We start from the raw sequence: 12,993 nt of genomic DNA, 5'->3' as shown, positions 1-12,993 counted from the left end.
CCGGCGGCAAATAGAGAAAACATGAAACCTCACCCACTGACGGGATGAGGTTTCATGTAGGGTTTTAAAAATTGTAATAAAAGTTGTTCTGTAAATTCTGAACATGCCCCAACTCACGTAACATTGTCACATGAGGGGGACATGTAAGGAAATTTTTTTTTCTTCTATTTTTAATATTTTTAAAAGTCCAGGCGATCTCCCTGAGGCTGCACTTAGCCTCAGGGAGATGAGTGCACTCTTTTGCGCACATGCGTGAAAGAGCGCACTCTCGATTTTAGGAATCCCCGCCCCCGCCTGCACAGGGAGTGCATAGCGCTTCCCGCCGGACGTCACACTGGACGGGCCTTAATTGGCCCGCCCACGTAAAATGGCGGTGCGGTCCACTTTGCTGGCGGCGATCGGCTCTGCGCCTGCCGGCAATTGGGTCGGGCCCACCTGCCCGACAGGCAGAAAGTTTTGCCCATTGTTAAGTTCCTGCAAGAGTTCATGTTTACCATTATATTCAACTATAGTATTATGGTAGTCGTAAATTTACTGCTTTTTTAACCTCAGACACTTCAGTATGCATGTAGTGTTCAGTAAAAGGAACCTTAAGGCAACTGATAAAAGGCTTATTTTCCATTATAGATGCAGAACTGTGACCTAATCGGATTGAAAAGCAAATAAAACTTTTATTTGTGCAGCTAAGAGTCAATTATAATAATATTGGTTTTGAGACGACAGTCTATTGAACAAAAGCTGTAGCCCATTAACTTTGAAACTTAAATGTAATTGCTCCAGAGCCTTACTAAATGCTTTTATTACACGGGAGAAGACCACATTCTAAATATAAAGCAACACTTAGCTATAAACAAGTTTAAGAGAGTTTATATAAGATGGAAACTCATGGAATGCAAGTATGCAATTTAATGATGTGTGCTCAGCAGCTGGAGCCAGAATACTAAACTTGTTCACATCTAAATCTATCTTGTGATTACAAGACAGTAATGTCATTGATTATGCTCATGGGACAACATAAATCACAGCATGCTGTTATATCTTCAAAATTGCTTGCAAGTGTCCATTTAAATCAATGCAGGGTACATTCTTGTAAATGCTCCATTTTTTCTGTATTTGGGCAGCTTAACTGTTAGTGTTTAGGATAATCCATGCAGTTTATGAATAATGTCTTTCACACAGAACTAATAATTGCGATGTGATTATTGCAAATTTATATTGCAGCGATAGCCACCAATTGACTAACATAAGCTAGCGTAATCAGTACATAAAGTGCCATAGTGTTTAAAGAGATAATGGGGTAAAAATTGGTTATGGCCCATTTTTGGGTCCATAACTAACAACATGCCAGTACTGCACACGTCAACCAGGAACCCCAAGGCTTGCATGAAATTGCAACTATTTGCAATAATTTGGGTGAGCTGCAAATTGATGTCACATGTCCAGGGGCAGAATTTTACGTCCCACAGGCAGGCGTCGGTCCAACCCAATCGGGCGTGCGCATAAAATCGCGTGCAATGTCAGGCGAGCATCCTGACGTCATCGCATATTTTGGTCAGCAGGCGTGCGCGAGAGTCGACAGTGCGCCCGCTGACAATTAAGGGGCCTATTAAGGCCATTAATGTATTAATTAACCTGTATTTTCCACTGCCCGTCCAATGTTACGGTTGGTAGGCGAGCGAATCGGCCAGGCGGCCTTTGCATTTTTGAAGAAATCTCATCCAAGGGCGGGATGAGGTTTCCGATATTAATTTTAAAAAATGTTTGGGCAGAATTTTTATAATCTACATGTTCAGGTGAGTGAGTCCGACGTGTGGACATTTTTTTTCTGCATTTTTAAATCCTCCTTTGATTGTTTTAAATTCTTCAGCTCCCTGTGGCAGCTCTCTGCCTTCAGGGAGCCTTCATTCCGCGCCCCCCTGCACCTGTGCTAACTTCAGCGCTCCCGCCCCCACCCCCGCAGCGCTGAACCTTTCAGCGCGCCTTTCATGCTGGCCCCCCCCCCATTAATTGGCCCGCCAGCGTGAAATCGCGGTCGGGGGCCAATCGCGGGCAGCGGGCTGTTTCCCGGCTGCCCCCGGACCCACCCACCGTGCCCGCCCGACAACCTCAAAGTTCTGGCCCAGAGGATCGAAGCTTCCCCATTGTAAAGATTTCAATTTTGGGCTGTTTATAACATCAGCAATCCTAAGGTAAGGTCTTAGAGAAGTTGAAAGGACAGTGGTAATGGAAGGAGGAGGGGTGCAGTCACAAGCCAACAGTCTGTGGAACTCTCTCCCCCAGAGAGTGGTAGAGGCAGGGTCATTGAATATTTTCAAGGCCGAGGTATATATATTCTTGGCTAACAAAGGAATCGAGAGTGGTGTGGTTCTGGGACGAACACTCCAGTTCCTCCTAGTTCACCAGAATTTTTTAAAAAATTATGCTGCTAAAGAATCCAGAGTGCACTAGGCCCAGAGATTGCAGAACTCTGAGGTAAGGAGGGACCTGGGTCTCCTGGCACATGAATCACAAAGTTAATATGCAGGTAGAGCAAGTGATTAGGAAGGCAAACAGAATGTTGTCACTTAATTCAAGGGGAATGGTATATAAAAGTATGGATGTTTTTGCTACAGTTGTAGAGGGCACTGGTGAGACTACATCTGGAGTGCTGCGTACAGTTTTGGTCTCCTTATTTAAGAAAGGGCATAATTAGTTTAGAAGCAGTTCAGAGAAGATACATTTGACTGGTTTGTGGGATGAGGATGTTATCTTATGAGGAAAAGTTGGACAGGTTGGGCTGTATCCATTGGAGCTTAGAAGAACGAAAGGTGATCTTATTAAAACACCCTGAGTTTGTCTGACAGAGTGGATGCTGAGAGGATGTGTCTCCTTGTGGGAGAGACCAGAACTAGGGACACTATTTAAAGATGAAGGTCTTCCATTTAAGATGAAGCTGAGGAGAAATGTTTCCTATGAGGGTCGTGAGTCTGTGGAACTCTCCCCTTCGGAGAGTGGTAGAGGCAGGGTCATTGAATATTTTCAAGGCAGAGGTAGATATATTCTTGGCTAACAAGGGAATCAAAGGGTATCAGGAATAGGCACGATAGTAGCATTAAGGCCACAATCAGATCAGCCTTGATCTTATTGAATGGCATCGCAGGCTCAAGAGGCCATATGGCCTTTTCCTGCTCCTAATTCGTATGTTCATATGTTTGTATGTAGAATCTGTTCCGCTCATCATCAACTAATTTGGATATGATATGGGCCTAATCCCTGTTTCACCTGGGCCACTACCCATCCCAACATGGCCGCACCTGCACCTCTGGCAGGGATCAGGCTCAGGATGGAACTGCCCCAAACTGTACCTCCTTATATCCGTTTTACAGTTGGGTTCAAAGGTCCAATTTCTACCCCATTCTTTCCCTGCATGATACCACTTCAGTTCAATATATGTTATACAGCAACTCTGTATTTTATATGGCATGGTATGATCACAGCAGCTCAATTTCCATGGGGAGAATTTTCTCCCCGTCGGGGGAGTTGGGCGGGAGCAGGCACGGCCCACGGATCAGCTGGGTGCCGCCATTTTGCGTGGGCGGGCCAATTAAGGCCCGCCCAGTGTGATGCGCACCCGGAAGTAGGCTGAGTCAGGGCCTGCTCTCTTTCGCGCATGTGTGCGAAAGAGCGCAGAAATCTCCCTGAGGCGCAGAGCTGCTTCAGGGAGATTAGTTTGATTTTTTAAAATTTTAATAAAAAGAAAAAATTTTTGAAGGCATGTCCGCTCATGTGGCAGTGTCATGAGCCACTCATGTCAATGAATTTTAATTAAAACATTTATTTAATTTATAAACCCTTCATGAAACCTTATCCCACCCATGGATGAGGTTTCATGGTAAATGCAAAGGCCACCTGGGCTCTACACCTGCCCGCCAACCTTAAGGTTGGATGGGCATCTCAGTTAATTATCTTAATTGGAATTTAAATGGCCTTAACAGGCCTTTGACAGTTCGGTGGGCGCACAGCCGACTCCGCTGCATGCCCGCTGAACTGAGGATCTGAATGACGCGCGGTGACGTCGGGATGCACACCTGACGTCACCGCGTGTCATTTTACGCGTCGGCGAGCGGGGCCCGCCTCCTCTCGCCGAACAGAAGATTCCGACCCATATGTATATTTATATGCATGTAATTAATGTATATATGAAAAATGAAATACAGACTGCAATGTTTGCTCCGAGAATGTAATTTGCAGCTTGTGATGTTGTGAAAACACCTGTCTTTCACTCATAGTTTGCATCATCTCAGCCTCTGCTCAACTACTGCAGTCAGGAGTGAAATCCTTCATTTAACAAGAAAATAAGCCACTAATCAAATTGTATTCTTAAAAAAATCACACATTTCAAATCCATAAACTGCAATTAGGTTTGTGGCTCCTCAGTTTTGATATAATATTCTGCAGTTTTACTATTACTAATATAAGATTGTCCTCTGCAATCACACATGTGGACCTAGGATTTTTTCCATAGTTTCACACACATGATGGTAAAATCAAGCCTTTGTGATATAATTATTCTCTGTCAGAATACAATAAATGGGAGAAAATTATAGGAGAGAAATGATCATCCAATGCTGTAGTTTAAAGTGTGAAACTTGGAGACTAATTGACCTAATGATATTTGTCACTGACTTGTTTATGAATTCCCAATAAAATAACTAATAAAAAGAGAAAGCTGGAAAGACTCAGCAGGTCTGGCAGCGCCTTTGGAGAGAGAAACAGAGTTTTATGTTTTGAGTCCAACATGACTCTCCTTCAAAACTGATAAAACAAATAATGTCAATTAATAAAACCTCACAACCTCCCATACAATGTCCCCTACATAATCACACTGTTGAGCTTGAGTTAGCCTTCACTTATAATCTGCATTGCCCTAAAATACAGGAAATTACATAACCCATTCACACCAGTGAGATCCCAATTAAATTAGCTAAAATTAGACCAATTGTCCATTAAGTAAAATCCTTGGAGGGTTCTGCCAGTCTCATCATGGCATCAATTCCCTGTCGTTATAGGCATGTTGCAGGAATTTTTGGTCTGCCTTATCAGGGGTGGAAGCTCTGTCTGCCCTGAGCAAGTCAAATGATACAAAGAGGCTTGGACCAGGGTCTCTCTGGCTGGAAGTTCCCATTTCCCTGGTTCAGATAGGACCAGGTATTAGCATGAAGGTCACTTCGCCCAGTGAGAAGAAGTGTGCCAGATGAGCATGTAGGCTTGCTGGGGCACCCAGGCCACAAGCAGCCCAAAAGAATTGACAGGTTTTCTTGTAGAACTATTTTTGACTCAATGTAAGGGGCAAGCATCCAAGAGTTTTAACAATGTCAGAGGGTGTAGGGGAGTTGACTTGGGTAGGGTTAGGCAGTGTCTCTCAGGTGACAGGCCGATGCTGGATTTTCCCATGATGTGGGACAAGCAAGTCGGTGCTGGAGTTAAACCTACAAAGATGCAGCCATCAGGCAGACCCATGAAAATTAGGGAAAGAATTTTCCCATCGGCGAGCAGGGGCGGTGCCCGCTCACCAACGTGTAAAATGATGCATGGTGATATTGGGTGGGCGTCCCGACGTCACTGCGCGTCATTTAGATTGTCAGTTTGGCGGGCGCGCAGACTTGTCATCTGTGCGCCCGCCAAACTGTCAAAGGCCTATTAAGGCCAATAACAAAGTAATTAAAGTTGTTAACAATGCTGCCCATCCAACCTTAAGGTTGGCCGGGCAGGCGGAGAATGCAGGCAGCCTTCGCATTTTTCATGAAACCTCATCCACGGGCGGGATGAGGTTTCATTGAGGGGTTTATTAATTAAATAAAAAATTTTGAAAACATTAACGGACATGTCCCAGCTCATGGCCAAACATTTCCCCCGTCAGGGGGGTTGTGCGGGGGCGGGTGCGAAACCGATCAGCGCCCCCGATCGGGGACGCACAGCCATTTTACCTGAGTTGTTTCAGTGCTAAAGTTTTAAATAAAGGTCTTTAACACTTTTAAAACATGTCCCCTCATGTGACACTATCACATGATTTGGGACATGTCAAAGAATAAAAGTATAAATTTTTATTAGATCTTAAAACACTTCATGAAACCTCATCCCGCCCGTGGATGAGGTTTCATGAAAAATGTGAAGGCCGCCTGGACTCTTTGCCTGCCCACCGACCTTAAGGTTGGATGGGCAGCTCATTAAATTGAATGAATTAGGTTTTAAATGGCCTTAATAGGCCTTTGACAGTTCGGCGCGCGCACAACTGAATCGGATGTGCGCCCGCCGAACTGAAAATCTAAATGATGTGCGGTGACATCGGGACGCTGGCCTGATGTCACCGTGTGTCATTTTACGCTTCGGCGAACGGGCCCCGCCCCCGCTCGCTGACGGGAAAATTCTTCCTCATGTGACAGTTTCACATGAGGGGACATGTCCTTAAAAATTTTTTTCACCTTTATTAAATTTTCCAGAACTTAAACTAATCTACCTGAGGCACCTCTGTGCCTCAGGGAGATTTCTGCACTCTTTCTCGCACATGCTCAAAAGAACGCAGGCCCCGACTCAGGGAATCCCCCCCCCGCCCACCCGCACAGGGAGCGCTCAGCGCTTCTGGGCATGCGTCACGCTGGGCGAGCCTTAATTGGCCCACCCACGTAAAATGATGGCGCACACCCGAGTGGGGGCGCCAATCGGGTTCACGCTCACTCCCACCTGCCCCCGCACAACCCCTCTGATGGGGGGAAAATTCAGCCCTAGGTTGCTGTTACTGATCTACAAAGGCCAATGTGTTCTGTGCTGGAGGGCCCTGGCAGGTGCAATCCATCAGGATCACTTCCCATCTATTTTCAAGAAAATGTTTGTTTTCAGCAAAATCCTTAACAGAAGTTGTTTTGCCCCCCTCCACCCCGCCTCAAAGATATTTTCTCCTCTAATTTTGAGTTAATTCCTCAGTGGGATAAGCAACCTGGGGTGATAGTTACCTCCATTACTCTACCTATACTAAAGGATTGATGATGAATACTGGTACATTGTCCAACTGCAGACGTTTTAGCCACCCCTAAGCTTGATCATAGTTCACACACCAACTTTCATTAGGAGGCTCTGTATATTGATCAAAAGTAAAAACCCTGTTTTCTTTTCCCTAACCGAAGGGCACCATAATCAGTTGTAACACCTTACCACAGCGCTGTTGGAAAACCTGCAACCGACTGTAGCACAACCTATGAATCAACGTCTAGGAACTTTTGTGGTCACTAGGGCTCAGATTTAAAGGGCCAGATTTGCGTGTGGGTTTGGGAAAACACCACCTGTGCACTTTTGCACCCTCCGAAATGCACACCCAAGCCATCTGTGACTTTGCCCAAGATTTTTGTCTTTTCACACAGGCCGGGTTCGCCATATGTTTTGCGAGCCGTGATGGAGGGCATGTGGAGCCTGGGTGCGTAGGTGGGCCAGTTAGAAGACCTGCCTCAGTTCTCCGACACAGCATTCCAGTTCCCAATATCATTTAAAGGTTCCCTAAACAAAATCTCTTACCCCCCACACCCATCCATATGCCACCCCATTTCCCCTTAGGTTGCCTATGCCACCTCTACCCCGACCCACATCTTTGCCCACTAAAATCCCCTATGTACCTTCCATAGTAACTCATCCAGTATCCACCATGTGGAGTCTTCAGGAGCCATGCAATAGCAACGGGAATTATTTTAAAAACAATGGGAAAAAGATCAAACCTCTAACAACGTAATAAAACTCTTAATTCATTCCTACTATCATTGATACTGGAAAGAAAAAAAGCACCTACTCCAGTGTAAAAAAAAGGTAATCCTTTAAATGCTTATTGGGTTTATAAACAAACAAGAAACCACATCAAAGGCATATTCTGTTGTTACAGCTTCTTAAAAATGACAATTATTTATGAATCAATAGATCACCTGCTGAGCTAAAGTTATGAGAAGCTTTTGAAACCCAGTGAAGCATCCATAATGGCTACAGCTGTCATAACAAAAGCTTCCAGCTACAATGCCGGAAACTGACAGAACAGAATGCTGTCCCATTTCCATTTCAAAGCAGATCACCTGTCTTCCTAACCTGCAAAAATGCCACACAAAAAAATAGCGTGTGGTCGGGGAGGCAGAGGAAACTTGTTTTTCCAGCAGCAGATAAAGTCCAGCATTTCATGACCCCATTTACACCTCAGTTGGGAGACAAAAATCCATCCCAAAGACAAAGTGTTAGCTTGGCTTAGTTGGCAATACTCTTGCCTTTGATGCAGAAGATCCTGGGTTCAAATACCTGAGCACAGAACCTAGACTGACACTTGAGTTGCATTGTTCACAGTTTTGTCCTTTAGATGAAATCAAAGAAAGCCCCGTTCACCTTATTTGTTGAGTGTTCAGATTATCGAAAGAAAAACATTGAGTTCTTCTGGCCTCCTGACCAACATTCCTATCACGAGAAATATATTAGCTGGGTGTTTATTGTGAGATCCTCCTGTGAATCGATTGGCTGCTACATTTGATTACATAAAATTAGACCACATTTCTATGGTAATTCATTGCTTATGTAGCACTTTCCTTCAGGTAATGATAAGTTGCCAGTTATGTGTAATTTATTTCTTTCAGCCCTTGGTAAATCAGCAAAATGTTTTAAACAAAATAATTTATTCAAATTTTATAGCGTGTTTTATTATCTCACTTTCAAATTCTGTGATTTGAAAGGAAGAGGATCTGACTGGTACAGTGAGTTATTAAATTCCTTTTTTATTTATGGCATCCCAAATTGAATCCAGTCCAGACTGATGAAATGGAAGTGCTCTAATCATTGACTCTAAGAATTTAAGGTGAAATAATTTTAGGGAGTCTCAAGTTATTTTTTTATTGCCAATAGTTAAAAAAACCCCAAATTATCTAAATTTGGCAATAAAAATTGCAGTATCTGTAATGGGAAAAGGACAGCTGGTGTGGGAGATGGAAATATTACACTCATATAAGAGAGATGATCTTACTTTTTAAAATTTATTCTTTCATGGGATGTGGGTACTGTGGGCAAAGCCAGCATTTGTTGCCCATCCCTAGCTGCCCTTGAACTGAGTAGTTTGCTAGGCCAATTCAGAGGGCAGATAAGAGTCAACCACATTGTTTGGGTCTGGAATCACATAGAGGCCAGACCAGATAAAAATGGCAGATTTCTTTCCCTAAAAAGGTATTACTAAACTGCAGGGTTTTTTACAACAATTGATGATAATTTCATGCTCACTATGACTAGCTTTCAATTCTAAATTTTATTACGTGAATTTAAATTCTACCAGCTGCTATGGTGGGATTTGAACCTGTGTCTGCAGTGCATTAGCCTGGGCCTTTGGGTTATTAGTCTAGCGACATTACCACTGCAACACCATCCCCTCTGTACTTGCTTAAGGTTAAGTCATATTGTTTTACTCAGTTAACATCTGTGCTGTAGTTAATCTAAGAATGCTTGGTACTTGGCTGTGCCTGCTCAAAGAATAAACTTATTCCATTTCCATCATGTTGATGAACAATAATTCATTTTAAAAGGCTAAATGCGTCTTACCTGTGACCTTCTTTGAAAATTATATAGTTACCCACTTGGGGAAATATGACATAGACCTGTATGAAGTATCTTTAATTGGACTAACTGTTGGTACTGCTCATCTTGATAATTATGTAAATAATGTAAATTTTTTTATTTATATATAGGTAGTAAATCCAAAAAAGAAAATAAAGAAGAAGAAATATGTTAATTCAGGAACTGTGAGTAATATTCTTGTACCTTTGGCTACTGGGGCTGAATTTCTTCGGGATGTTGTCTGAGATTTTATCCCTCCCCAGTGAATTTCCTAGGCAATGTTTCGCATGCGTTTCAGTGCAACTAATGACACAAACTTGAAAAAAATTATACGTTTTATCACAATGGAGATATTTCACATACTTGATATTCCACAAAGATGAAATCAATTTTCCAGAGCCAGAAAGATTGTTCAGCAATAGTTATGACATAAAATCCATCATTAACGAGGCAAAGTTTTATTTTGGGGGAGCGGCTCTTAACCGTGATATTACAGTATAAAACAGGAAGTTATTATTAGCGATTGCTAAAGGTTGTCATCTCTGGGTACTTCATTGGCACACTTGGTGAGAGGAGAGGGAATCACTGACAGCAACTTCTGGACTTCCATGGTTAACAATGCATATATGGATGTAAACATTGCTGCCAGCTTCACAGCGCAATGATGGCAAACACTGACAATTTCACCATGGGCAGAATTTTGACCTGGATGTGCAGGATCGGCAGGGCCGGTCGGGAAGCCAACAGCCGCCCGCGATCAACAGCGCTGATTTCACTCTGGTGGGCCAATTCAGCGCTGCCTGTGCGGACGGGGGAGGAGGGTGAGCAGGCCTAGCACGCACTTCTCGCATGTGCACGAAAGAGCGCTGAATAATCCCCCTGAGGCACGGAGCTGCCTCAGGGAGATGAAGAATTTATTGAAAAAAATTATTAAACATCAGAAAAATTTAATAAAACGTGTCCCCTCATGTGACTCTGCCACATGAGCAGGGACATGTTTTGAATTAAAAATTAAAATTTTTATTTCACTTGCATTTGCTTTCGGAAACCTCATCCCATCTGTGAATGAGGTTTCCAAAAAAAATGCAAAGGCCGCTTGGCCTTTCCGACTGCCCGTCAATCATTAGGTTCGACGGGCAGTGAAAAATTAAGCACAATTGATAACTTAATGGCCTCAATAGGCCTTTTCATTGTCGGCAGCGCGCTGCCAACTTCGGCGCATGCCTGCCGACCGAACTATCGTGCGACTGCACGTTGGCATCGGCACGCTTGGCCAACGGCATCGCACGTCATTTCACATTCGGCCGGGTCGGGCGCGCGCCCACCCGCCAAGCTGAAAATCCTGCCCTATCATTACAACCTTAAAATATAGGCCATGTCCAGGATATCCCATATTGACCCTTGTCATAAAATGTTTTCCTACTTTATGCCTTACGTAACAAAGAAAACCAACAAAGGATAAGAAAATACATTAAAATTCCGATTTGTGAAAAAACAGACAGTTTTACATTTAAAGTATCTCCATCACTTTGAGGTATTCTGAGATATCTAAAAATAAACTGCTGTGAATAATTTAAGATTCTCTAAATTCCAATTAGTCTGAGTAATGTATGGAAACTTCTAAAATTCCAATTAAGTGATGGTCGTATGTCATGTAGCAATAGTTTACAAGATATCTGTTCTGATCCTAATTTACTCAGGAAAAAGTTAAAGGGGAGTTTTAATGGAAGTTTGATAGTGTAGATAGGGAGAAACCTTTTCCACTGGCAGCCGGGTTGGTAACCAGAGGACGCAGATAATTGACAAAATATCAGGGAGCAGATGGAGATTTCTTTTTTACCCAGCAAGTTATGATGATCTGGAATGTACAGACCAAAAGGGCAGTGAAAAGAGATTCAATAGTAACATTCAAAATGGAATTGGATATATACTTGAAAGAGGAAAAAAGTTGCTGCACTATGGAGAAAGTGCGGTGGGGGTTGAGACAAATTAGATAGCGGCTGTTTAGGCATAAGTCAAAGGTAATTTCCATTCAGGCATGGGTAACTGACTTTTATTATGTTAATTCTTTGAGTGCAAGGATACAGCAGTCATAAAGAACTATGAAATACAGTGAAATATATGTATTTACTGTGAGCTTTACATTAGTGCACAGCCAAACCAAAATCTCCTTCAGGCCTATGCTGAGACTGAATATAAATTACTGCATGTAGTATAAATAAATCTGAAATGATATTTTAGAGGGACAAAATGCTATATATCATATCACATCAGCTTAACTTTTTGGTGCTGTGTCATTTTGCTAAAATTTCTCCAATATGACATATTTGCTTGAAGAATCTTCAGTTCACCATATTTCCCCTTTCTCCTTTAGGTTACATTGTTATCTTTCACTGTTGAATCTGAGCATACATTCCTGGATTATATTAAAGGAGGGTGAGTAGAGTTTTAAATTAGCTGGACACAATTGCAATGTAATCATATTCCTGGTTATGTCCTGCTTTTCTTGTAGTATTGATTGATGTTCCCTGAGGAAGAAGAACCAGAGGAACGTGGTGTGAGGCATGGGCCGCAATGCTCAAGGCTTTTTCAGTAGCATTCACTATCTTACCAACATGTAACCTATTTAGATGGGCACAATATTTTGAACCTTGATAAACGGCCTTGATTGGCTAACAAGCCATGTATAACTGTGCTTTAAATTGGATTCCTTGGGCAGAATTTTGACGTCGGCATGCGGGGGCGGGCCCAACACGTCGACGCATAAAATGATGCGCGATGACGTCAGGCGTGCGTCAGGACATCATCGCGCGTCATCTTGCTATTTCGTTCAGGGAGCTTGCGCCGAACTGTCAACGGCCTAATAAGGCCTTTAAAAAAGTAATTAAACTAAGAATGCTGCTTGTCCAACCTTAAGGTTGGCGGGCAGACGAAGAGCCCAAGCAGCCTTCGCGTTTTTCAGGAAACCTCATCCATGGGCGGGATGAGGTTTCCTGAAGCTTTTATAAGATAAATAAATAAATTTCCCTAACTTCACAAACATGTCCCAGCTCATGTGACCTATGAGGGGACATGTTTCAATAAATTTTACTTTATTTATTCAAAAGTTTTCTAAACCATTCAATCTCCCTGAGGCACGGAGCTGCCTCAGGGAGATTTCTGTGCTCCTTAGCGCGCAAGCGCAAAAGAGCGCAGCTCCCGGCTCTCCCTCCTCTCCCTACCCGCACAGGTAGCGCTGAGCCCTACCGGCCGTGCGTTACGCTGGGCGGGCCTTAATTGGCCTGCCCAATTAAAATGGTTGCGCGCAGCCAATCACGGGCGGTAATCAGCTCCACGCCCGCTCCCGCCCAGCCCGCCCACCATAGGAAATATTCTCCCCCATGACAATTATCGGTG

General features: G+C 43.3%; 1 protein-coding gene across 2 annotated transcripts in view; it reads left to right on the top strand.

The window, feature by feature from the left end:
• Window positions 1-12,993, top strand: part of LOC144683255 (copine-8-like) — a 742,817-nt gene that overhangs the window by 560,924 nt on the left and 168,900 nt on the right. For both annotated transcript variants that reach the window (XM_078546211.1, XM_078546212.1), the window contains 2 exons: window positions 9,729-9,782; window positions 11,972-12,033. In XM_078546211.1, coding sequence (XP_078402337.1) covers window positions 9,729-9,782; window positions 11,972-12,033 — 116 coding nt within the window. The remainder of the gene's footprint in view (window positions 1-9,728; window positions 9,783-11,971; window positions 12,034-12,993) is intronic.

Source organism: Cetorhinus maximus, chromosome 8, assembly GCF_964194155.1.
Source record: "Cetorhinus maximus chromosome 8, sCetMax3.hap1.1, whole genome shotgun sequence".
NCBI classification, from domain to species: Eukaryota; Metazoa; Chordata; class Chondrichthyes; order Lamniformes; family Cetorhinidae; genus Cetorhinus; species Cetorhinus maximus.
The sequence above is the reverse complement of the archived record's forward strand: the minus strand, read 5'-3'. Positions and strand labels throughout refer to the sequence as shown.